At 36.5% G+C, this 27,890-nt stretch overlaps 2 protein-coding genes across 30 annotated transcripts in view; both read left to right on the top strand.

Annotated features, from left to right (window-relative positions):
* The window catches only part of LOC139134060 (neurogenic locus notch homolog protein 1-like), a 93,070-nt gene extending 80,616 nt beyond the window's left edge, over positions 1 to 12,454 (top strand). For all 29 annotated transcript variants that reach the window (XM_070700936.1, XM_070700935.1, XM_070700934.1 and 26 more), the window contains 11 exons: positions 600 to 713; positions 1,617 to 1,730; positions 2,182 to 2,295; positions 2,753 to 3,127; positions 4,785 to 4,901; positions 5,256 to 5,375; positions 6,443 to 6,556; positions 7,249 to 7,359; positions 7,890 to 8,006; positions 8,783 to 8,896; positions 9,513 to 12,454. In XM_070700936.1, coding sequence (XP_070557037.1) covers positions 600 to 713; positions 1,617 to 1,730; positions 2,182 to 2,295; positions 2,753 to 3,127; positions 4,785 to 4,901; positions 5,256 to 5,375; positions 6,443 to 6,556; positions 7,249 to 7,359; positions 7,890 to 8,006; positions 8,783 to 8,896; positions 9,513 to 9,889 — 1,787 coding nt within the window. In that variant the 3' untranslated portion in view covers positions 9,890 to 12,454. The remainder of the gene's footprint in view (positions 1 to 599; positions 714 to 1,616; positions 1,731 to 2,181; positions 2,296 to 2,752; positions 3,128 to 4,784; positions 4,902 to 5,255; positions 5,376 to 6,442; positions 6,557 to 7,248; positions 7,360 to 7,889; positions 8,007 to 8,782; positions 8,897 to 9,512) is intronic.
* Positions 12,455 to 18,187: 5,733 nt separating this feature from the next.
* LOC139134059 (uncharacterized) overlaps positions 18,188 to 27,890 on the top strand; it is a 51,475-nt gene continuing 41,772 nt past the window's right edge. The window contains exon 1 of the mRNA XM_070700929.1: positions 18,188 to 18,642. The gene's annotated coding sequence lies outside the window, so the exon portion shown is untranslated. The remainder of the gene's footprint in view (positions 18,643 to 27,890) is intronic.

Raw genomic sequence — 27,890 nt, 5'->3', positions numbered from 1 at the left:
CAAAGGGTTAAGCTTATCCAACGTCAAAATATTTTAATTGTGCAGAAAATGTTGTCAAAATCTCATGTTGGTAAAAATCAAAAATGATATTTTAATATAAACATTTAAAATTTGGATTTGGTAGGTATGAATTCGAAGGTATTTCCTTTAGGAATCATCGAAAACTAGTTAGACGATTCCGTCGGATACAGAATATCCAAAGATTCTTGAGTAAAGCAAAAGCGAACAATAAGATTTTCATGGGATTTGAAGTCGCTTATTGTATATCATAAAACATTAGCTGGTGCGGAAAGCATTTTCGCCATCCAGGGAGTGTCCTTACATATAACAGTGGCAGTTAATCATGATGTGAGTTTTACACATAACAAAGAATGGCAGAGAGAAATGAATATAAGCTTAGTGAAAACGCTTCCGAACACGCCTTGGACCAATCAAAACACTTGTATCATTGTGCTCTGTGTGATGCACGTCTGCATAATACATAGTTGTATGATATTTTAGAACTTGCTAGAATAGTCCATGCCTTGCATGCTTGTAATCGATATATTTATTTGCTTGCATGTTTCCCTTGTGCTGTTTTAACTTTCGGCTCCTCAAAGAAATCAACCTCTGCGATTACAATGAATGTTTAAATGGTGGAACCTGCATCAATCATGGCTCAACCTTTAGATGTGCATGCTCAGCGGACTATACCGGCATCCTTTGCGAACAAGGTACATAAACCTATCATTTTATCTCTACGTGTCAAAATCATATGACTTACTTTTCAGTTTGACCAGATCTAACCTTCGTATTATTTTGCGGCCTGGAATTATCCTTTTGCTGATTGGAAATTTCGAGACTGGCATTTGATGTAAAAATTGCAAATCATCTCAACCCTTTACATTAGTCAAGTGAACACTTGACTTGTTGACATCGGCAGAATCAAATATGAACAGAATCATGTGTGGTTTTGGTCGGTTTGATTTGACTTGCATGGTTGGGGCGAACGTTATAGTTTGCTAATTACCGGTGGCATCGCTTTCAAAATAGTTTTCGAATTCCACTGATATATCCTCTTTGAATAGAACCATAACATTCCAGGATGACATAAGAAAACTATACATGCGATGCTTAGTGAAATACGTCTCTAAAAGTCACTGACTTGAATGATACAGACTCAATCTAACACTATGGTACCGCGACAGTAGACCTAAAATGAACACTAGATGGCGCTATATCGACTACATAACTTGACCTGTCTCCATAACTACTGTGTGTTGCCTTAGGAACAGTTCGTTAGGCAAAATTTTGTTGTCATACACCAATAGCGAAATTTTAGAACCATTAATAGCTAGGAAGCATGGGTTGTAAGTTTTAAAACTTAGAAATAATTATTTCGGTTACGCAATATTATTTGTAACTGTTTTGATAGCAAAGTTCACGGTTCACCAACAGTTAAAGGGTTTTTTATGTCGAAAAAGCCTCTGTTATCAGACTATGACCGTTTATGGCTAGATGTTTTGCACGCTTGTGACAACAAAAATGTTGTATATGTTAAATGGTAGGTAGAAATTCAATCCTAACATTGTTTAATTAATACCTTGTCTCATTACGTGTACTTTTGATTACGTTAGCTGTTGACAAGTGTTTGACTCGGCCATGCCAAAATGGTGGTACATGTTACATGTCCGGGAATACATATCTCTGTCAGTGTGCGAATGGATGGACGGGCCTCAATTGTAATGAAGGTAAGTCAACTCGTCCTGAAACACATATTTTTCAGACCAAAAAAGACCATTACTTCAAGAGTAAGTTTTGATGGAAGACAACAAATAAGATGCCTGGTCACGGTGGCTTGTAAGGCGGTCTCAGCATCCAATTTAATTTGCTAGGCAAAGGAAAGTCCATTTTAAAACATTGACTTCATGTTTATTATGAAATTTTGCCAGATAAAGGATTGGGGGTCACCCATCTAACGTAAGAGCCGACCTGTGACTGTATTTCAGGTGTCATTAGTTGATAGCAGAAAAGTAATGATGACTTATAAATAGTAATAGATGTAGACAGTTGTCTCTCTTGTCTGCGATAGCGACATCTGACCACGTCTATAGGTCTGTGTTGGAAAAAGCTGTCATGATGGACAGTAAAGTTTATTTTAGGTCGCTAAAGTGTCCTTCCTGTTTGTTTGTTTGTTTGCAGTTCTCAATCATTGCACCAGTAATCCTTGCCTGAATGGTGGAGTCTGCACCAGCCTTGAAAATGTTTACAGGTGCACGTGTCCCAGGTCACACAGCGGCACAAACTGTGAACAGGGTAAGTACATCTAATACTATACTGACATGTAACAGAGTTCCGTTCAAACAGACTCTGATGACATAAAGTGAAGGCGCTGTTCTTCACGTCTGATAATGACCATTCTCAGGAAATATGAGATGTAGTTTATGTGCAGAGTATTGTTGTCATATTGGGATTTTATTCCTTCGCTTTTGAATCTCATTTTCGATTCCATGTTCCTTGAAGTTTGTGTCGTTATAATGTATTATCTGCATCAGACTCGTAAAAGGATTCGTTTCGGCAGCAGGTAAATGCAACTGTACGTTTCTGCTCAGTGAATCCAATTTACTTATTGCCTCGTTTAGCTGACCAATCAGAACTTGCTTTATTAGAATTTATATGTACATACCTGTCAAACCACAAAAAAAATTAATTATAACACTAAGGATCGAAGAGACATACCTGCTTTATAACAAATGTGTTCATACTCCTGCAGCATCGGCATGTGATGAAACGTTAGTCATACCGGCGTCAATTGGAAGTCTCAGCGTCCAATCACCAAACTATCCGTACAGCTATTTCAACAATATGGACTGTGAGTACACAATAGAGACATCGTTCGGCAAAACCATCAGGATAGAGGTTGTCAGTTTCAGGACTGAGGCAAGACACGACACTCTACAGATAGGATGGGGTTCAGTTGTCGGCATTCCATCGACTGTTCTGACCGAAAACGGTGAAGCGCTGTCCGGCACCATTGACGGTCCAATTGTGATGGAATCTGGTTATAACAACGTGTGGATGAAATGGACAACAGACGGAGATAAGATAGAGCAGGGATGGAATATACAATTCCATGAGGTCACCGTTGGTAAGTCATTCCTATTCTATTATAAGTCAGGTTATCAATGTCTTTAATATTTGCTACAGAGACAACAAATGTTTTCATGTCACTTTTATTATACACCTTGCCTTATAATGAATAAATCGGAGAGTTTTACTTAATACTTGTATACTCTTCATAGATAATAATTATCCTTTTTCAGAACCAGTATCAATTACTTTGATGCCATTCATTTGCATTCACAGAAGTCATTACGTGTTGTGTTATATAGAAAAATTAGAACGCGCCTTGGTGGCAGCTGTCTTTTCCAATTGATATTTATTATTTATTATTAATATATTGATTTATTAATTAATTTATTATTTATTTGTTTATTTATTTTATTTCTTTATTAACAAACAGGTTGCCCTAATTACAGGTTCATTTCATAAAGGAAAGAGAAAAGATAAAAGTGACAAAGAAAAACAAGAAAATCTTACACGACAAAAATGGACAATGAAAACAAAATATAAACACTCATAAAAAACACGTAAAAATAGGTTACATCGTATATAAATCAGTCAATAGCTGAAATAGATTTTGTCTAAAAATAATAAAATTACCAAAAATGTGTACATTTTGTTCATTAAAAATAGTATTAAAAAAGTTTCGGTTCAGTGATAAAAAAGGAATATTTTAATAAATTCGTACGATAAGACGTACGATAAGAAGCAGGTCTAAAAAGAAGTGTACGAAGCAGAGCTATAGGGGGTAGAAGAAATAATTTGTGCAAGTACATCAGATATTTTGTAATTAGAGTTTACAATTTTGTACAGGAATGTCTTTTGCAATGGCATACAATTTTCTTTTCTGCTACTGTGAACTCTTGTGGAGTAAATGACTTTTTCACGGTTTCGACTTTAAAATACAAATTTTATACGTTTTGTTTCTCTTATTTAACTTAGACTTTGCGATGCCACGTGACCAACGATTCTATTCTTAATTATCAAGCAGAAAGGGGAAGTTATAGCAAAAGTTTGAGATTTCCAATGTCGAGTCACTTGTTACCTGAAAGAAAAGAAAACAAAATGCTAGAGGTTCATGTATTTCTGTGAAATGCTGTGTACAGTATTTGCCATGGTCGTTTAATTCTCGTCAGCAAGTTCAATCATATACAGAGTCATGTGCGTTCTACAAAATGACTTCTAAGTTAGATTTATATAAGTGAGCCAGATAAACCTGATTATCTCAGAAATTTTAATTCGGTCGTTTAGTTTATACACATTATCTCTTCTCTGGTCACGGTTTTGGTCCCCACTGCCCTTTCAAATTTCAAACCATTGATGGCGCTATTCAAACAAAAGTGTCGAGACGCTGGCTCCTCATTTCGCACCGCATACAGGATCACGACCGCTTATGTCAAATATTGGTCCATCTCACATATTGGTCAATCCTTGTGGTAGTTGTCTAAGATCCACTCCGAATCATAATCATTACTTCTCAAGATCGAGTGGTCTGTTGCTATGGTTAAGATTATTGCCGATGTTATAAGAATTACTTACAGAAAGTAAAATTTCATTCCTCGATCTATCATCACTGTGTTAGAGTGACTGACATATTCAGTTTTAATTTATGATGTTAAATAATGATGAACACATAGATTTGTAATGCACACTAACATTTACCTCACATCTCAATCTCACAGGAAGTCCCTGCAATCCAAACCCATGCTTTAATGAAGGGCTGTGTACTCATACAGGCGCATCAGAATATCAATGTACCTGCGATTCTGGCTTCACAGGCCTCCATTGCGAATCTATCAGTAAATAATAACCTTTATTTATACATCTTTTTTTTTAAATACTACAGTTGGATTCTTTGAAGAAGTAGCTTCTGTTGGTAATCCCGAAAATATATGATTTTGTTTATTGCCTGCGTAACGACACTTTGATCTTGCTGTACAAACCTAAAATTTCTGGGAGTTGATGAACCCTTAGACGAATGGCGTCTGTCTGTCTGTCGTCTGTCTGCTTGGATGGATGAATGTTTATGTCTATATTTATGTTTGATAAAAATATACGAAGAGGGTTTATATCAATATTATACTTTTCATGTTTTATTACATCATTATGTATGTGTGAAAGCGAATAATAACGCTTAGATCATTTACCAACAGTTCCCATCAATCCTTGCGTTAATGCTCCATGTCACAATGGTGGTGTCTGCTCCAGTGATGATGATTTTAGTTTCACCTGTGAATGTCAAGACGGTTACGTTGGAGATATTTGTGACATAAGTAAATATTTTACTTAATTAATATCATCTGATTCAAAGATATCTATGCATTGTTGATATCATGCAATACTTAAGTTTATTTGCTTTATAGCGTTGCTATACTTAACAATTATATAACTAAACAATCCAAAGTATTCAAGCACCTATTACACTTTTCAGAATATGCCTTTTAACATGCGTATTGGTCAACAAAGGAGAGGTTATCTATTTCCAATGCAATTTTGTGTTGAACCATAAATGAGGATCTATGGTTGAACTGTGTCAGCTGTTTATGTATAAAAGATGATTTTACGCATGCGCTCGGTATAATCATCATATCTCTGGTACAAAACTGAATGAGGACTTCAATATAGTGATACATACTGTACAATATTACCCTTGGCCTAGCATTCCGTAGTCCAACAACGTCTTATATACATGTAGTCTCTTTTGAGGTAGAATGCACCTCGGAGACAGACATTTGGACTTTTAAAATTTTATAATGAATTTTGGGGGATTTTTGTTATTTTTGTCTACCCCTTGTGGACACACATTTTGTAGCTTATGGGGTAACTACAGTTTCCACGCCATATTTTGTGAAAACAGAAAGTTGTAATAATCCTATCCCCAAAGAGTTATCAGGGGAATGCAGTCATTTTGCGGGAAATTTAGGGGAATTTACAGCAATAGTACCAACATTATTTTACCATGACCCATTTTTTATTTTGGATTGGAAGTATTGAGTTTCGTGGAGGAAATGTTGAGCAAAAGTGTAAGCCTATCAATTTCGAGACACGTACAACCTTAAAACTTAACAGCAAATGTGACCTATTGAGATATGGTGGTTAAATTGTGAAGCCTTCAAATTCGGAATGAAAAAAGTCTGGTTTTAATAGTTTATACCTTTTCTTTCTTGCGTTTGATGATCTGTGAATGCAAAGGTGCGTCAGTTTTAAGCAAAAACGTTTATATAAGCATTCGAATACAGTCTATACAGGCTATACATGTAGATCAATTTAGATTACGGTTTATTTTTGAATCATCGACGGTAATTGGGATACAATTAATTCTGTTTGTTTTAATTTCCAGTCGATCCCTGTGAGTCTACTCCCTGTCATTCTGGTGGCACGTGTCAAGTCAACTCTGATTTTGGCTTCACCTGTAACTGCCCATCTGGTTATTTTGGAAACACCTGCGAATCTTGTAATTATTTTTTTATCAATCAGACTTTCTTAAAAACTCATGACCGTGCATGAAGGACATATGTCGGGCAGATTTAGAACTCATTCTGTTTACATCTTTGATTGAAATTCTCTTTAGTCTCTTCTCTAAAAAGTTGGTTTACTCTTCCTTATGTCTCAAAAACAGCAAGTAGTGCACGCTTCTCTCTATTACCGGAGATGAACAAAGCTTAAAAGTATTTGATAATAGAAACATCCTCCCAGCATTTTGCAGTACTTCATTTCCTATAATCAGCAAGATCTATGGATGGTATTCTATCAACGAAATCATTTCTATGGGTGCTGCCTGATTTTTCCCAGTTACCTTTGCGTTTTTTCCAACAGATGGGAGTATGGTTAAGTTTGCTTGGAACCGATGCATCTTTTAACTAAATTGTACCATAAACTCTCTAGAAGCGAGCTTCTATGATTGCACGCATGTATGTTTTAACCCAACTATTTATCCCCTGCATGTAAACACGATCAAGATAAATACAAAGTTTTACTCTCTTGGCAAATAACGGGGTTCATGATAGCGCACAGCACTCAGCAACCACTACACACGCAAGGTGATTGCATGTAGATATCAGCTCGTGAAAGTTTTACAGTATCAACTCGTTCAACTTTCCCTGTTTGTATTATACACTTACGGTTAACTTTTTCTCAATTTTCAAGCTGACCCGTGTGACCCCGACCCATGTTCTAACGGAGGATTCTGCATAAATCTAGAGGAAACTTTCGACTGTGAATGTCCAGATGGATATACAGGAGACACTTGTGAATCATGTAAATCTCTTTACTGTGATTTCATATTTACAGTCCTTAAACTGATCATTGTCCGTGCTCGTTTTGCACACTGCATTTCATTCATTTTATTAATAACGTGAAAAGCAAAATCATTCTATTATGAAAATATGAAAAACTCAGTCACTGCCACAGACTTTCGGTCATATTTTTCAATCTTTTTTAATACAATCAGAAGTCCGGTAACAGTGTAAACGAAACACTAAAATTGTGTACTTCTTAATTTACCCGACGGGTCATAGACTCTCACAATGTAATAGCTTACAAAAGAGTTAAAGTTAATTGAGTATGTAAAGTTCTAAAAAACTTTCGAGTCACTTTTCTAGGCGGTACTAAAGGTTATTTGACAGCAGAAGGTAGACAGCTAGTTGCAGGTGTTTTCCATTCAATAACTCGGTTGAAAACACAAATTGACATTGTGAAGTGTATTTTACTCCATAACAGACTCTTCTGATGTGTTTTATGGTAATGGAACTAACCTGTGCGCACTTATGATTTGCTGAACATTACAGGGGTCAATCTGTGTGATCCAAACCCGTGTCGTCATGATAGCGAGTGCGTTCAGATGAATACAACAATGTTTGTATGCAGTTGCAGTTCTGGATATGCAGGGCCCCTTTGCGAACAGGGTAAAATACATACGGATTATGCATGCTAATTTATTATTTCCATACCGTTAGATATCAGACTATTTTACAGATTAATCAATCAACGAAATAACCAACCCATGAGTCAATCAACCAATAATCGAAAAGTCGGTCACTGACAGTCACTCACTCCATGTTAGCCAGCTAGTCAGTTAGTCAGTCAAACCCTATAGGTCGGTCATTACGTAAGTAAGTGAACTAGCAAGTCAATAAGTCAATCAACTGATTGATCGATCGATCAATTTCAAGATTTCAGTCTAATACGTTCTATGGTACATGGGTCAGCCATCGGTGAGATTTCGGTGCTTTCAGACCCCAAGAGTTAATGGGCGCCCTCGCGTGGTGCTCGTGCAAAGACGTACAGTAACGCAAAACTATTGGCATATAAGCTAAATACAAACACTAGATTGTCCCTGAACTTTGTCTCAGTTACCGCAGGTAACCAAAATACAAGGGATAATTACACGAGAGGTTTGCTTCATGAAATGATGGTTGATGTCCACCGTCCCTTCACACTGTGATAGTGCCGGAGTAAAGTGTGATATCCATGATTTTATGCTCTTTCGTTAATCCATCCCAATCTTCAACATCTCAACATCCTGCCACGTTAAAGAAGCCCAAGACATCGGTTTTGGTTTCTGTAGAATTCAACTTTTTAAACCAGCGTTCCTTTCCGTTTTAACCTTGGTCGTATCAACCCATCCTTCCCTGCTCTGAGTTAGGCTTGGAAAGTCTAATGTGTTCTGATTTCATTTCAGATGTGGATTTATTACGGTGTAGACAGAGATGTGAAAACGGCAACTGTGTCGGTGATTTACAGGGTTTTGTTTGTAGCTGCGCGGAAGGATACACAGGAGAAAATTGTTCTCAAGGTACAAGTTCACAGTGCAAGCGCGCATGCTCTTCTAACTCCCCTCGTTTTCATTCTTCTCATGGTTCCAGGGTGGTAACTTTAGCTGGATAGTTCTCCCTGCATGCTAAGTGTTGTTATATTGATATAGAGATGAATGAAATCAGAAGTCTACGTTATGTCTTTGTCGAATGCTTGTTTTCATTTTGTCTATGAACTGATTTATTTTTTTCGTTTGCATGACTTTTAGAATACCTGTACCAAATGTGGAGACCATCTCGTTGGGGGTTGAACGTTACAATATCCATTAGCCTATAGCATGTTACTGAATTTGTGACGTAAGCAGCATGGACATCGAGAATGCATGACATATTGGTACAGTCGTCCTGGTGATTTATAAAGTTTTCTATCACATGGAAAACATTGAAAATGGGAAAGTGAATATTCTTGCATGCTGCAAACACAGCGTAGTAAAGTTTCAATAATTGCAATTATTTTTGTCGTACATGTATGTCGAAATATAACTTTAATCTTTATTTTTCAGCAGTTAATAAAAGATAACGTTTCGTGTATGCATGATATTACATGCCGACACTAACACGGTTCTCTTATTATGATCTTCTTGCATTTGTCTACAGCTTCTGGAAGTACAGGCCAGTCATCAGGAAGTTCAGGTGTGAACGAGCCATGGATGATGGCTCTCATCATCATCGTCGTCGGTTTAGTCATCATATTTGGAGTCGTTATACTCATTGTCTTCTTCATGCGGAGATCGTCTTCGAAACACGGGGGTCGTCATCCGGGTCATGACAACTGGAAAATGCGCAACAGTAACTCGAACTCATTTTCAGAGGATTCGTACGACGTGAACACCGATGACAGGGACCCGCTTGATCCACCGAGAGTCGCTACTATTTCTGATGGAAGGGTGTCCAATGGTAGTCCACATCCTGGCAGCAAATACAATGGCGGATACGAAGGCGACAGTGGTATCGGTACTGGTGGGCCTGTCTGATTTTCTGAATGGTGAATTTAACTTTCGTTCACTTTAAGCTTGAACGATGAAAGGAGAGAGTGTCTCGTGGTATTAGAAACATCTCTTCAGAGTGTTGTTCAATTTTTAACAACTGCTGAGTGAACAGTCGAATAATTCAAATATAAGTTACGTCTTCCGTGTGGGTGAAACCTGTGAAACTTTCATCTCACAACTTTTCTAAATCAGATTCTAACGTTAAGAAACATCAGTCAAAATTACTTTGTTTCTTGTACATATTGAATGACCTATTTTAAAATTATATTCTCACATTTTCTAAAGTAAATTTTATATAATTCTTAAGGTGAGGTGTTAAGTTGAAGCAGAATGACCCAATGATTTAAAATGTGAAGAGGGAGTATATTTAAAGTTTTTTATCATCAAACTATAGTAAAATCATGATGCATATCGTACTAAATATCTGTACACTCAGGATACAAAAGCAGTTGCCTTTTCAGTAAACTCCTCAAAAATATTTATCATGAGCAAAAAAAATAGCAGCAGATCTAGAAACTTCAGTATACTTATCAGAACCTCCCGCAGCATGTCTTCAACTGACAACCTTCCCTCTATAATCCTATTATTTAAGATCAAGCTGTGTTCTCAAATACTGGGTAGGTAGGTAGACTGCTCATAAAAACGCAATTGCATTCTACAATGAAAGTATGTTAATTGTATACATTATATAGCAATTTTAATATATTATCACGAAAACATCAACTTCAAAGAATGTATGAAAGTATGTTTCGCCCTCGCTTCGTGTCTTTCTCGGAAAGGAACCAAAATGTCTTCAGATTCACCTAGACACGTTAATTATTTTCAAGTTCCCTTCACTACTCCTGAACTTTGTAGTTCAACCTGTTTTACTCCCATAATACCTGTTATTTGTGAACACAGAACTAGTTAAAATGAACTTGCGTAGGCAAGTTTTTGTATGCAGTGTATGTGTGTCTCTAGGCCTCGCTTGGCCAGACCGTTGAGGGCATACTAAAACAAAAATTAGATTCTCCTCAAAGGAAAAAAGACTGAGTCCCATACTGAATTTGAAAAATGCTTAACATTCTCCCTAATTCCCGCCATATTTTCCATCAGTTTAGATGTTATAATAAATAGGTATACCACCATCCCGCTATTCAACTGTTAAAGTACATTTTACGATGTGCTATATAAGTGTAGCTTCAAACCCGTTCTGTAAAATGCTCGACATTGCACTGGTCCAATATTTTCAAAATGCTCTGGCGTTGCAGTAGTAGACAGTGTTGCACATCTATGGGTTCCCATAATACAAACACTTGCCATTGCCTCTGTTTCCTGCAGGTAGGAAACATTTTGTACAGTAGCTATTTTGATATTTTTGTGGCGGTGCTACAGGGATAATGCTTTGTAAAATCTTGAGGTGAGGTTTGTTGGTGGCGAATCGTGAAGAGTAGTTTACAATTGAATAATTTCTTACATCTAATATATGCAATTTTTAAACAAAACAGTTGTACAAACTACATAACCGATAGTGTTAAGTCAGTAAAGAACTGGCGATCTATGTCGAAAGTAAACTTTAACTGTGTGCAGATAATTTCATCAATGGAGTACGGGAGAAAGACAGCGAGGGGGACGCAAGGATATACATTTGGCTGTTTATTGCAAGTTTTATCACGATTTAGTTACCTACTTTTGAATATTTCTGAATATCACAGTCTATGCCCATGCTTGTCGAAGAGTATGCCAGATATACATTTGTTAATTTGAATTTTAGTGACGACGAAGCACGAATTGAAAATTAATCATCGGGAAATAATATTTTCTAAATATCTCTTCTGTTCATCTACTTTTACATCTAAAAAGATCATATCCAGTCTTGGTTACTTGCAATTGAATTTTACTCCAAAATTACTACACGGTTTGAAAATATCTATTTGTCCACATGCTGTAATCTGACTTAACTGTGAATATTTAAACAAGAAAAAAGAATATTATTAAAATTGACAAAATAAGCAAAGTAAAATTTTTCAATGTTTCTTTTGTAAATCGTTTCAATTTACCTATGCAGATTTTGCTTCCATGTGCCTTATGACGTTTTGAAATTCGTCCAACTTTGTCATTAACTCAGCCGTCCTCGATATTCTGAACATAGAAATTATTTGTAAAAAATGAGGTTTATTTGGGATTGCTATAACAGATGCACATTTTAATGGCATGGCTGTTTGCATGTGACTTATTTATTTTGCTTTTATGTATGATACAAAACATTCAGTCAGCTGCTTCCTCGTGTGGATATTAATTATTGTGCATTACATTTAATTTTAATTCACAATTTTGAAATTCTTTACAGAATATACTGTACGTTATTGTTGTATTCAGTTTTCATGTGTAAGGCAAACATGTTAATTAGTTTTGTTGCAATTTGCTATTTGAGCGTTAAAAATGTACATACATTGGTTTAACGTTACCATCATCACGCAATCACCTTGAACTTGAATTGATCTTCGATACACAAGATTTACTTTTTGTGATAATTTTAATTGAAAATAAACTTCCAACTTCCAATCAGAATTCCGTATGTTTTGTCGTCATTTGGCAGCAATGGTAGCTATGGTGGCCATCTTGAAATTTTTACTGGCTAACTTTGTTTTCTCTCCAAGTGATACTCTATAAATAATCATGCTAAGTCATATACCCATATCATCAAATAAAACATATTGTAGAAAAATTACTCTTACCTGCTAGACCTCCGCTATATGCATTTGTGCATTTTAAGCTCCTCTGTCAAAAAAAATACTGTGTGTGAGCAAACGAAAATGTGATAAAACGAACAAAGAAACAAATGTCTTAAAATTGCAAATTTTGCGTCAATGAGCGAACTTTAAACATGTGAGGGAGGGGGTATGGAAAATCATTGGATATCGAAGGGTAGTCGCCACCCATGTTGAAAACATTCACCATGTGTGATGTGAAATAGTCCAAATGTAATGAATACCTTGTCTAGGGCGTAGTCGCAGCTTAGCAATCTAACGAATACAGCCACAGGCGAACCAGGAGTGAATTGTCTAAAAATATGATATTATTTTCGTAATCATTAGAAATTATCACAATTATGAAATAAATTGATATCACTAAATCCAAGTTAGTATTTTATTAGTATTTTATTAGTATTTTATTCTGCATGGTAGCACTCGATAAAATCACTGTACTACGGTGGCCCAAAACTACCTGTTCTCCGCATTCAAAGTCTGCGTCGCATTCAATTGTTTTTCTCTCACATATGTCTCCGCATTCAAAGTCTGCGTCGCAATCAATTGTTTTTCTCTCACATATGTCTCCGCATTCAAAGTCTGCGTCGCAATCAAATGTTTTTCTCTCACATATATATGTCTCCGCATTCAAAGTCTGCCTCGCAATCAAATGTTTTTCTCTCACATAAGCTTATGTCTCCGCATTCAAAGTCTGCGTCGCAATCAAATGTTTTTCTCTCACATATGTCTCCGCATTCAAAGTCTGCGTCGCAATCAAATGTTTTTCTCTCACATATGTCTCCGCATTCAAAGTCTGCGTCGCATTCAATTGTTTTTCTCTCACATATGTCTCCGCATTCAAAGTCTGCGTCGCAGTTAATTGTTCCTCTCCTAGATGGGCCACAGGCGGCCCAAACACTATTAATAAGCTTATTATTGAGTTTTTCTCAGTTTTCTCTATCAGTTCTTCTCCCTTTCTTCACGCTCTGACTGATCGTAGGAAATAAAAAGAAATTACTTTCTAGCCTAACCTAGCCTCTTGACTCTTTATTTATTTTACACCCCATTACAAGGACGTTCATCTCTCATATACACACATCTTGTAATTAATTAGTCAACATGACTAATTATGCTAATTTAACCATCTCCTCAAAAATCACGCAGATGAATGTGTTACTCGCGTCATCTTGAAGAAATCGGCCGTGTTTTGAGACCAAGCGTAGTGAAATGCGGTCTGCAGAACGATTCTACCATATGACGTAGTTTTTTCCACTGCTGATTGGTTCAACTGTACTTCACCAGTGACGTCTTGCAGTGACCTTCGTTTTGGCCGTTGATTAGCCAATCAGCAGTGGAAAAAATTACATCATATGGTAGAATCGTTCTGCAGGCTGCATTTCACCCCGCTTGGTCTCAAAACACGGCCGATTTCTTCAAGATGACGCAAGTAACACGTTCATTGGCGTGATTTTGTGATCAAACAAGGTATATGGGAGTGTAGTTCTGAATGTTTTGTGCGAGCGCACGGCCAGTTGACAAATCGGGTGGTGTATTTTTTGAGTGATTGTGTTGCACACCTTGTGAGTATTTAGGTTGCAGTGGCGGGCATATCGACTACGGGATCAATAGATCGATCCGAAAATCGATCTACTTAGCAGACTACCCAGCTAAGGAGCACCTGTGGCATCATAATGGGTCCCACATGAGCGTCCGAATGTAAAACGGCAGCCCGTCCCACAACTGCCAATACATCCAGGGCTAGACGGTGGCTAGATCATTAACCCCATAAGCTTACAATACAATGAATAACTTTGTCACTTACCTTCGAAATCAATGAGCTTTTCGCGATCACGAACACTGAAAGAGTGATACTTTTTCCGGATGCAATCATGGGTCATGGAGCGAGGGTCACGCTCACAAACACTTGCCAGCGCCCTCATGTGTTGGTGACAAAATCACTGACTGCGACGCCCATCCAGGAGAGAAACAATTGAATGCGTTAGGTTTGCACGATACACGATAGGTTTGCACGATTGGCATGATAGATTTTGACTCATGATAAAAACCTAAAATGACATACACGTTAGACATTTTAGACACGTTAGGTCCGTACACGTTAGGTCTGCACGATACAAGATAGGTTTGCACGATTGGCATGATAGAGTTAGAGACATATCGTATAACGTGCCGACCTAAGATTTACGGAGCTAACGTGTCTAAAATGTCTAACGTGTATGTCATTTTAGGTTGTCCACGAGTCAAAGTCTATCATGCCAATCGTGCAAACTTATCGTGTATCGTACATATACCTAACGAGTACGGATCTAATGTGTCTAAAATGTCTAACGTGTATGTCATTTTAGGGTCTCCAGATAAGTTGAATGGTACAGTCATGATATACACGTTAGACATTTTAGACACGTTAGGTCCGTACACGTTAGGTGTGCACGATACACGATAGGTTTGCACGATTGGCATGATAGATTTTGACTCATGATGAAAACCTAAAATGACATGCACGTTAGACATTTTAGACACGTTTAATAGGTCCGTACACGTTAGGCGTGCACGATACACGATAGGTTTGCACGATTGGCTTTTTTGGTCACGTTAGTTCCGACCTAACATGTCAAACATGCACTACTAAAATGTAAAAATGTCTAAAATGAAAAAATCCCGACTTCTGGCCATGGATGTTGTTTTATGGCTGAATGTTTTGCTAAAAGAACGTTGTGATGTTTACTTTTAGAATATATAAAAGTCTACCGAACAGTTTAGATGTTTTTATTGAAAATATGACAAACTCAGTGACTATATTTCGGGAAAATATAAGTGAGAGAATTTACATAAGCTTTGGCCTTATAACATGTCGCCTTCATTTCATTTATTTCAGCTCTAAGTGCTCCAGAGAAGACTGAAAGAGGTCGCGTAGCGCCCGCAAACGGCTGAATCTTTGTGTTTACTCTCTCGAGTAATGCAGACTATATACGGTCTTCCATTGCCTCGTTGTGCACTTCGATAGGATCAGAAAGTGATTGTCCAACAAATCTTTCACAAGTTAAGCTCATGCTGAACAAGCAAGATTGCAAGACTGAAAAAACACGAACTCAAGTACAACATGAAGGACTGCCGTTGCGGGTACTCAAAGCGCACGCCATGATAATGAACATATATCAAGAAAAGTTTAACCTGACGTTGCAAAAATACGAAAATATGAAAAAATGTGAAAAAACAAACAAACAAACATTGCATATGTTGCGGCTATTAGCGAAATTTAAACCTGTGGGGTGGTGAACGTAACCGTGACTGAAAATAATTCCATTTCGAAGGGTAGGAGCCACCCATATTGAGAATATCTGCCCATGTATACTATGGAAAAGTTCTAGCATAAGGTATACCTATTTTAGGTCTTACTTGTAGCTTAGTACTTCAAATACATCCCTATTCAAAACAAAAGTCCAAGTCCAGAAACGGTGATTGACGCAGAGGTCAACCCAGGTCACCAACTATACAAGTTCGCTTGGCTTGAATAGTGTCATGCATATCATGCCCGGTGGTTTTTGGTCTTGAAGAATATCAGCAAAACATTCAGGTGATTTTCCACTGTTTTCTGGGTGAATGTTTTGCTAAAAGAGTGCAGTACTGTTTTCTTCTTGATGAGAAAATCTACAAAACTGTTTAAAGGTTTTCATTCGAAATGTGAGCAACTCGTCAACAGCTACATTGTGGGAAAAGGAAAGTGAGAGATTTTACATAAGTGTCGGTCTCACAGCGAGCCATGTTGATTATTTTAATTAAAAACTATCTACTGTTGACTGACCAATCAGAGTGCTCAATTCAGGGTGTTTTATTTACTCGTAAAGCCTTGGTCACCAAATTCCAGAAACGAATGACAGCGCCGTAGTAAAGCACTGTCCAATCAAAAGTGAACATGTCATATTCTGTAGACACCTGGTACGTTTTAATATTCAAATTTGGTAACACAGCGGAAACCAGCTGCAACACAAAATCTGCTGTGCCCTAGGGCATTTATATAATGTGCCCTAGGGCATTTATAGGATGTTCCATTACATTGGAAGGTTATTTCACAAATAAAAGTTTAATTTATATCCTAAACATGTTACATTGACAAAGGGGACGGTTGACGTAAACACATTGAAAACGAAAATATATCAGTTAGGGGCGATAGTTTTCAAGTCGGATAAAACCCTCATACTCGGGCTCTTCTGGTATATAAAGTCCAACCCTACGATGAAATGTCTCGGCCTGCGGCCTCGACATTTTATCGTTGGGTTTGACTTTATATACCAGAAGAGCCCTCGTACTCGGGCTTTATCCTATACTAATTTGCAGCTCCCTGACTGAAACATTCACTCGTGCTGGGGCGAGTGCCGCAGCTTCAGTGTGGACGGTCGGAGGGTAGCAAAGCCCCCTCACACAGCTGACTCTTTGTGTCCTGAGAAAACTCTCCAGAGTAACGCAGACTATCTACGGTGTCGCAGCACCTCGCTCTGCACTTTGGTAATTTAGATAGAAAAGTGATTTTCAACAATTTTTTTCTCAGTTTAAGCTCAGACTGAATATATAAGGCAGTAGGTCTGAAAAATCGAACGAAGTAATATTGTTCACAAGGACTCACTGTCTTCTTCGGTATCCAAAGTGCATCATGGCAAAACAGTGCACATAGCCTATAGAACCCGAGTCTATGCAGTCCACAAATATCAAGAAACGTCAAACTGACATTGTAAAGACACGAAAATACGAAAAAGCCAAACAGACAATCGTGAAGCCAATACCAATGTCGTTGCTGCAATCGAACTTTAACCCCCGAGTGGAGGGGTACTGAAAATCTATTGATATTGACATTTACGGCTCCGCAAAAAACACTCGTATACGATGACGTCAAACAGAGAAAAATACCATGGGATTATATATAATTATATATATATATATATATATATATATATATATATATATATATATATATATATATATATATATATATATATATATTATTATTATTATTATTCTTTCTGAGATGCGTTACGCACACATACACACACATGCTTATCTGCACGATTCCACTTCACGTATGTCGCTATGTATGTCTAAAATGTGGGCATGCAAACAGAAAGGGTTATGTATCTTAACACACGGAGAAAATCGGTAGGTGGGATTGAAATTTGAAGAACAGTCTTCCTGCTTCAGGATCGAATCAAAAACATGTGCGGGAGCACAGGCGCTCCTCAGTTGGGTAGTCTGCTAAGTGGATCGATTTTCGGATCGAATAATTGATTCCGTAGTCGATATGCCCGCCACTGCAACCTAAATGAGTATTTAGGTTGCAGTGGCGGGCATATCGACTACGGAATCAATTATTCGATCCGAAAATCGATCCACTCAGCAGACTACCCAACTAAGGAGCGCCTGTGTGCGGGAGTCGTTGCGTCGGCACAAAACATTTGTCCGAGACGGATACATAAAATATGTATTTTCGAAACGGATGTTCCTCGGCACTGCGATTTCGAATATATGGAAAGTCTTACAAGACGCTGTACATACGGGAAGTTCATCCGCGGGTTGTTCCTGCCTATCCCGAATGAGTCAGGACAAGTACGCAGGAGAGTTCAAGGAAGTTCCTTGTGTAGGAAAGCAATTCCTCGAAAGAAACACAAGAAATTCCTCGAAAGAAACATAAGAGAATTAATCCCGTAAGTCAAAAGAAGGGAAGCAAGTCTCTGTACATTCGCTTCAAGAGTTAAACGTTTATACGTGTACATTTTAACATTATCCTATTCTATACTCACTGACTGCACTCGACTCTACACGAATATGCGTCAGGGCTCGTTTTGCTAGCGCCCTCTTGTGGTTACCAACGTCCAATATTTATTTACATATATGACGCCACGACTATCGGTCAATCCCACTCAGATCATCACCATCAATACCTGTCGAGGCATAACTGTGGAACGTGAACGTCGATGTCTCGCCCTGGGAAAGCCAAACTCGGTAAGTTTTGCTTTTTATGTTCGCTCTATGCCAAGTGTATCAGACATTACGACCCATTCAGTTGATGAATTATCAAAACTTTAACCAAAGAGCTACGAGTGTCATGTACAACCTGAAACCCAGGCACATTGCAAGCATCAAGCCGTATGGGGACGACTGCGTGGGGAATTGGCCATGGACCGTGGTTCAACAAGTCTGAATGGCAAGTACACGTAACTCCAACAGAGATACTGTAATTCTTTGTCAACATCAACTTGATGAGTGTGGCAATCGTTGCCAACGTTCATTTTCTCGTATGGCGGCGGGTAGAAGTTTACCAGCGTCCACTGAAGCCATGCACACAACAACGAACAAGTTGTTTCGGAGTGCTGTGGGGACGGCCTATGCTGCTGTATTAGTAATTGGCTGAGTGGTGTACATGAAATACTGGCACCAGCCAACAGGTCGCTATGGCTTATCGTGTATGTACTGACAAATTGCCCTATTTCACCCTCTTTTCAAACAGAACAGCGAAGTGTCACCGACAAACAATGATCACAGATTCTGTCATTTTGTTTATGTGTTTGTGACAAAAAATACAAAAATTAAGCTTGCAGCTAACCTGTAGGCTATAGTCTGGACGCCAGAGATTCTACGAGATAGAAAACCTTATAAATTGAATATAGTGCAGTTTAGCGTCTGGTAATCACTTTATTAATACCAATGTAATTCAATTCTTTTCGTTTTGTTTTTTTTTATTTTCGGCCATTGATATACAATTCAAAACTTTTCTGTGCTAACGTGGAAACTGGGACTGCATAATAGACATGCCTTTCAATATGCTGTTTTTAAAAAATATGGACCTTACATTGTAAACATGTAACAGAACAGTATACTCTGTGTGTTGCTACAGAATGCAATGTCAGAAATATAACAATGTATTGAATACTCTTTTTAGATCCATTTGTGAATACCCCGGTATTTTGTTTATTTGTTCAAGACAATCACAGGCGGATCGGAGAAGTGGGTGTTGCAGAGTGTCCGATAATAAACCCAGACAGAGTAAATGCACTTTCCACAAAGATCAAGAGTTTATCCAGAGACTGGATAGAATGTATTCAATTGCATTTTTATGAACACTTTGGCAGACATCATTGCTAGTTGGTTGGGTACTGGACTCACAATCAAACAATTGTGAGTTTGAGACCCATTTTGCTAAGAGCACAGTTCCTCTGTAGATGAGGGACTGTGGCAAGAATAACAAACTCACTATCAGAGGATGGTGAATTTTCCAGGATGATGTTGTACCCTTGAGCAAGACACTTGTCTTTGCTCATTTATGTTATAAATGATTACTTTGTCCTGTAATGGGATATCTCAATTGATTGAGAAGTGGACAACCAGAAAAGACTAATATTAGTATAGCTTCTTGTTATCTAAAATAAATGCTTTTCTAGAATAAGAAAACTTTCCATTTGCTCATTGTACTGTCTTCATCAAAAACGACACCAACTTTAATCCCTGAGAGGAGCATGCAATGGATTTTATGAAGACCTAACTGTGTCCAAAGCCTGTGTGCAAAGCCTATACCACCCCTGCAATTGTCCAACAAGGCATAGCCAAGCCGCCATGTGCAAAGCTGATACCACCACTTGAGTTGTCCAAGGCATGGCCATTGTAAGCACCTGGCTCTGTCATTTGAAGGTCTTATCCCTGGCATTTTAACTATACGTCCATGCTTGTAGATTGAATCACATGCAATATTAAATATATACCCTTCTTGCCCATCAAATTTGACCTTAGTACATCACAGTATATCCTGTATAAGGCAATACAGCTGCAATACTGAAACAATAGGCCTCATAAATAATTTTCATGTGTTATCTGTCGATCCTTTGAATAATTAAAATTTTTATCACAAATTAGCATTGCATATCTGTAGCAGCTAGCTTACGTCTACTTTATTACAGTTCTATAAGCTGTATTTTATTCACCAAAAAATATCATCCAATCTTCGGGGAAATATTTTTTATTCCTGTTATTAAGTTATCTAAAATGTCACTATTTCACTCATTTGAAATGGAATCAGGTTAAATGCTAAGTTTTTGTCTGCTAGCTTACAATGACCATGTATGACTTCTGATTGAAAATTATTGGTTGTGTTAAAAATTTAAATCTATGTTGTGCATTCACCAAGCTTGGAAAATGTTCTGTGGTAACACTTTGTAAGAATTTTTACATAAATTGCGCATGATATCAAATCATCTCATTAAAAAATGCATAAAGATACAGTTAATGGGGCTTTAATTCAAATCATAAATAGATTTTATTAAAATCATTCTATACCATATTTATTTCCATCCCTCCTTTGACCCCTATGATCCAGTAAACACCCAGCGACTCTAATACAATATATAGGCATACTTTGCCAGGAAGGGGTAGACAAAGTCGGCCATTTTTCATGAATTTTGTTTGATACGAGATACTACATTGTTTGACATGTTGAAAGATAATGAATGGGTGACCATGCATATATTCGACCCCAATTTTAGACACAATAAATGAAACCATCACGAAAATGAATTGGTCATGATCATTAATTTATTTTTTGCGATGGTTTCATTTAATTTGTCTAAAGCGGGGATCGAATATATATATGATCACCCATTCATTATCTTTCAACATGTCAAACAATATAAGAAGTATCTGGATTCTCGTATCAAACAAAATTCATGAAAAAGTACCATTTCTTCCAGGAATTTTAAAATGATATATTGTAGCAAGTTGCCACCAAAGGTGAATAAGAAACTTTTGCCCTGGAATTCAAATCTTTGGTTGTTTGAGATCACTTTACATGCCCAGAGTTAAATCAAGGATCAACCAGTGTTTTCAGTAATCTTGGATCAGTGTATGTGTCAAAGTCAGGTAATGTTTACCACTTTTATCCAAAAGAAATTGTCAAGTGACCCGTGGATGTACCGGGTACCAGACAACACATTAATTCCAGGCATTTTGCCGTGGGGAATAGGGTCATTGGGTCGTTCTGATCATGTTCCAGGTATCACAATGCAAGTTAGTTAGCAACCAGGTTTGTCCAACACAGTGGTGAGCATGCTCCAAGCCACAGGACATGAAAGATTATTCTTCCTTGCAACATCAGTCAATGCCCTGTAAAAGGATCTCTGAAAGCTACTAAGTGTGTAATCACATCGCTATGTGTGACTACTTTGTTCCTCAAAATCATTAATATGTCGTCATTAACGTAGATGCATATGAATAATTTATATATCAATATCCACATACACACACTTGTGTCTCTATCTATCTATCTATCTATACACACACACATACAGTACATACCCAGTACACATAGACATATATACAATATATATATATATATATATATATATATATATATATATATATATATACATATATATATATATATATATATACATATATATATATATAATAACATATATATATATATACACATATATATATATATACCATATATATATATACATATATATATATATATATACACATACATATATATATATACCATATATATATATATATAATCTATATATATATATATATATATATATATATATATATATATATATATATATATATATATATATATATATATATATATATATATATATATAGTGTAGTGTTAACGGGAACTAAGGCAGTTTCAAGGTAGGCGTTGTATTACTGGTCAGTTTCGTGTAGGTAGAACCTACACTCATCAGATACCGTAGCCTATTGAACAAGAACGCGGTGCTCAACAGAAAATATGCGTTGTACTGGACTGAATATGCAAATGAGCCTGTACACACAGGCGTTGTACTGGACTGAATATGCGTTGTACTGGACTGAATATGCAAATGACCCTTCAGGCTCATTTGCATATTCAGTCCAGTACAACGCATATTTTCTGTTGAGCACCGCGTTCTTGTTCAATAGGCTACAGTATCTGATGAGTGTAGGTTCTACCTACATGAAACTGACCAGTAATACGACGCCTACCTTGAAACTGCCTTAGTTCCCGTTAACACTACACTATTTTGCTCTGGATTCGTACCATCGAGCACTCTGCCAGCAATACTTGCAATGAACTTTCATAATATATATATATATATATAATATATATATATATATATATATATGTGTGTGTGTGTGTGTGTGTGTGTGTGTGTGTGTGTGTGTAAGTATAGAGATCTTGTGGGAAGTGACAGTGTTTGATGTTTCATTGACTTGAGCCTTCATGATAAATCCTAATATTTGCTTATTGAATCCATAACCTAAGAAATTCTCATAACAAAACTGCATGTACATTCAAACCTGTATGTCGAGAAAGGTTTTGAAAAAGTTCAAAATTTGTGTGTTCTGTGTTGTAAAACCAAGAAGAGACATCTGTTTGTCCAATTATCGAAAACCATATGTATGTCGTATGGTCATGACAAAGAAGACACTATTTGTTGGGCACTGCAACCAATTTGGTATTTCAAATTATATTCACCCAGGCTGTTAAAGTGTAATAATATTCAAGAAATATATTTTTAGCCTTTTTTTACATTATTGTACAGGTACGTTAGTCTGCCGATGGCATTAGAAAATGCAGGATTTGATTTGTAGGCTTATGAAAAGAATACATTTCGAATGAGAAAGGAGGAGATATTGTGTTGTCTCTATCTATTCAGTTGCAATTGTGTTGATCTGTTGGAGTAGAAATATATATATTGCTGGTTTCTTCTCAATTTCTTTAGAAGACAATGATGCATGAGTCTAAAATTACAGAACAGAAAGAATCAACTTCAGAAATGAACCAGAGTTGATACATTGCTGGTGTACGTCTCGTGAAATATTACATTTAAGAAATGGCAACTCTTTAAATAATTGACAAAACATTTGTCTGGTATCTTGCTGTTCAATTCTAGCAAGACTTTCAGCTGTCTGTTCTCAACAAGACAAGTTAGTATCAAGCTAAAGGACACTGGAATGTACGAAGGAAATACCACAAAATTTTGACCAGTTCGTGGCATGTGCATGAGGTACTTGTAGTGTATATTGGGTGTGAACTGGTCAAAATTGTGTGGCACCCACTACTATAATAACATAAAAGTATATTGAAAGTATATCTGGCATGAAACATTTAAAAAATGGATTTCCTCTCGGAGCTCTTGCATGCTCCAATCATCCTGTATCATTAATTTAGCACTGATATTTTCACATAGCCATCAATATACTGACCTAATCAATGATATTTTTATGCATGGAATATTGATGATACACTTTGCATACAGAGATTGTCAATAATAGACTTGACATGTCATATGCAGTCAAATGCAGCATCACAAGGCCATTATAATGCAACAATAGATTGGATGCTATCACGGTTGTATAAAGCCAATATCCATCTTCTGATTGGCTGGCACCAGTCTATATGCTAATGAAGCATGGCAGATGCAGAGTACAAGCAGAAAATACAGTTGATTGCAGATGGATTTTAGATAGAATTTTGATAAACATATGAACTTCTACCAAAAAGTAGTGTAGGAAGCAAATAATTTTTATGAGAGCTCTCATGTCTGGCTTTGTAAATTGTGCTCGTTCACATTCAGAACAATAACATTAGGTACGGTAGAGAGGTTGAACCAGTCATTTTCCAACAATTTGTACAGATCTAAATTAATGTGATCAAAAACATAGATACAACAATGAGATGAAAATGAAATTCTGAAATTAAAGTCATCAGGAATTTGACATATGCCATTGTTATCAAATTCTAAATTTAGACCAGGATGTGTCACATCGTCTTATCCCCAAGTCATAGTTCATGTCAGTATGAAATTAAAATTTACAACAAAAGCCAAACCAAACCTCTGGTACAAGCCAAAGCAGAGAACAAATACTGACAAGCCTATCACCCCCAAATTCCAATATGGTATGCCCAACCACATCATTGTAAACAAAGGGGTAAAGCCAAACCATTACAGTAATGGGGGTTGAGATCGCATGCATACAGGTTGGTGCTCTTACAAAGATACTTCATTCTATTCATAATTTTCTAATCAAAATCAAAATATTTTAATTAAACTAAAAGCATTAAGATCAATAAATGACAACAAACATCAATATGTGTGGACCAGCCCTATACCTATCACCCTCATTATTGAATAGTAATGTTATTTTTAGCCAATGCAGCCACGCAGATCACTCATTTTGACAGGTAAAATTTATTCAGGAATTTCTGGAATGCAGAACAAGTGATATTTTAATGATCACAAATGCAACATGTTGTCGGTCCGACCAACTTTTGAAGGTACATTGGTCCTGCACTGCCGCACAAAGATGGTAAAATATTTGTGATGACAACAGATGGTATCTTATTTGATGCTGGCATTGTTTTTGATAATCGGATATTTTTACCAGTGTTTGTGAACTCCAAATGTCGTTTTTATGAAGTGTAGCAGAGTCCTGATAATCACGTTTCAAATTAGAATTTTATCTGAGCAATGGAATGATATCAGAGTGTTTCAGTACATTATAAATGCAACAACGGACACTTCTACAGTAAGTAAATGATTAAATTTAAATTTTAATGATACCATTCCAGTGTTTAGTTTTGTACGGTATCCAAGATACCCATCTACCAATCCAGTACAAAAATACTGATCTTACTGATTTTGCATCGTATATAGGGTAGAACACACCTCGGGGACAGACATTCGGACTCTCGAACTTTTACAATTCTCTTCTGATATGCCACATGTGGGGGTTCATTTTAAAGCTCTTGGTGAAAGAAAACTTTTCATTGGCTTAGTTTTTCGAAATTCGAAAATTTTTATTTTTCTCCATAGAGTTAACGCCATTTTTGAATTTCTAATATCAGTAAATCTTGAGTAATTTGTTTCTCTAGAACCAAAATTTGCACGGTGAGCCCCTATTTTTAGCTCCGCTGTCAGCGACGCGGAGCTTATCAAATAGGTTGATTTTCCGTCGTCGTCCGTCGTCGTCCGTCGTCCGTCGTCCGTCGTCCGTCGTCGTCGTCGTCGTCGTCGTCCGTCAACAATTGCCTTCTCCTCTGAAACCGCAAGTCCAATTGCTTTGAAATTTTATATGCGGTTCACTTGGGGTGACCTCACTTAAGTTTGTTCAAATCGTGGTGAAATTTGCATATTTGTATTTTTGGGGCATTTTTTGGTGTTTTTGGTAAAAAAATCTTCTTTTCTCAAACCGCTTGTCCGATTGCTTTGAAATTTAATATGCAGTTTACTTATGGTGACTTCAGTCAGATTTCTTCAAATCGTGGTGAAATTTGCATATTTGTATTTTTAAGGCAATTTTTGTCATTTTTGGTAAAAAAATCTTTAAAAATCTTCTTCTTCAAAACTACCGGTCAGATAGCTTTGAAATTTGGTACATATGTCCCTAGGGATGATCTATTTAAGATTTGTTCAAATTGTGAAGAAATATGCAAATTTGCATTTTTAAGGCAATTTTTGCCATTTTTGGTCAAAAAATGTATTTCTCAAAAAGTACTGGTCTGATAGTTTGAAATTTGGTATACAGGTTTCTATAGATGCACTTAGTAATATATATTGAATTTCTGATGAAATCTGTAATTTTGTATTTTTGGCAATTTTTGCCATTTTTGGTCAAAAAATGTGTATTGCCAAAACTACTCATCTGATAGCTTTGAAATTTGGTATAGAGGTTCCTACACATGAACTAAATGATATGTATTGAAATTATGATGAAATCTGCAATTTTGTATTTTTGGGGCAATTTTTGCCATTTTTGGTCAAAAAATGTGTATTTCCAAAAGTACTCATCTGATAGCTTTGCAATTTAGTATACAGGTTCCTACAGATCACCTTAATGATATTGTAGAAATTATGATGAAATCTGCGATTTTGTAATTTTGGGGCAATTTTGCTATTTTTGGTCAAAAAAACGTGTTTTTCAAAAAGTACTGGTCTGATAGCTTTGAAATTGGTATACAGGTTCCTACAGATGAGCTAAGTAATATATATTTAATTTCTCCTGAAATCTGTAATTTTGTATTTTTGGGGCAATTTTTGCAATTTTAGGTCAAAAAATGTGTATTTCAACAACTGCTCATCTGATAGCTTTGAAATTTGGTATACAGGTTTCCATAGATGAACTACATGATATTTATTGAAATAATGATGAAATCTGCAATTTTGAATTTTGTGGCAATTTTTCCCATTTTTGGTCAAAATATGTGTTTCTCAAAAAGTACTGGTCTAACAGCTTTGAAATTTGGTATACAGGTTTCTATAGATGATATTTGAATAAAACAGATTAAATAAATGATGTCATAATGTTTTTGGTGGGCATATAGTGCAATAGAGATCAACTCAATTCTTTTTACATCATTAGATTATCATTTTACGACCCATGGTGTATTACATTCAAAATTAAAATGTCACGTACTGATTCTGCAATGAAATATTTGTTTTCAAAGAGAAGATAACTAAAGATAAATCGTTGTGTTTGAAATAGAAAGTATTAGGTGTACTGAGGAAATATATTGTGTGCAGTGGCTATTGTTGAAAAGTGAATTTTACTCTGAGCTAAATTCCGTTGTAATATTGGACACTGCACATACACATGCAAGTGTGTACAGACTGTGTCAATAGTGACAAGTTTTACAGTTTTCATTTTGACATGATATAGGCAGAACTATCAACTTTGTGAACTGAATAAAACAATGTAAAAAGTTAAAGCAGTTGGTTTTAAGAAAATATTTTCATTGGAAATGATAAGCGTTTATCATATTAAAACTAAATATTGCATTTAAATTTCATTGTTACAATGTACCTTTCTGTGATACAATATACTGTAAATTCCAAAGGTTTTAAAAAGTTTTATACCTGTTCAGACACAGTACAGTCAGCATTTGAATTTCTTACAAGTCTCTCTTTTCTCTCTCCATTCTCAGAACTTTGATCTGTTTTATTATGGCCGTGGTGAATTTCCTACAAGTATCTCTTTATTTTCTCCATTCGCAGAACTTAAATTTGTAATCCTATGGCCGTGGTGTTTATATTGGCATAGCAACATGCTAAACAAATGTTCTGTGTCCTTGTTTCCTTGAACTTGTGGCCTGAGTGCAAGGTAATTTATAATAATTAGACAGATACAGTGTGTTAATGTCAACAAGCTGGTCAAAGAAAATCATAATTTCATGTTTACTCAGCTTTCTGTTTATATTTGGACCAAACATCAAA

The sequence above is a fragment of the Ptychodera flava genome, chromosome 5 (genome assembly GCF_041260155.1).
Source record: "Ptychodera flava strain L36383 chromosome 5, AS_Pfla_20210202, whole genome shotgun sequence".
NCBI classification, from domain to species: Eukaryota; Metazoa; Hemichordata; class Enteropneusta; family Ptychoderidae; genus Ptychodera; species Ptychodera flava.
Note: the sequence above shows the minus strand (reverse complement) of the source record. Positions and strands in the feature narration are given on the sequence as shown.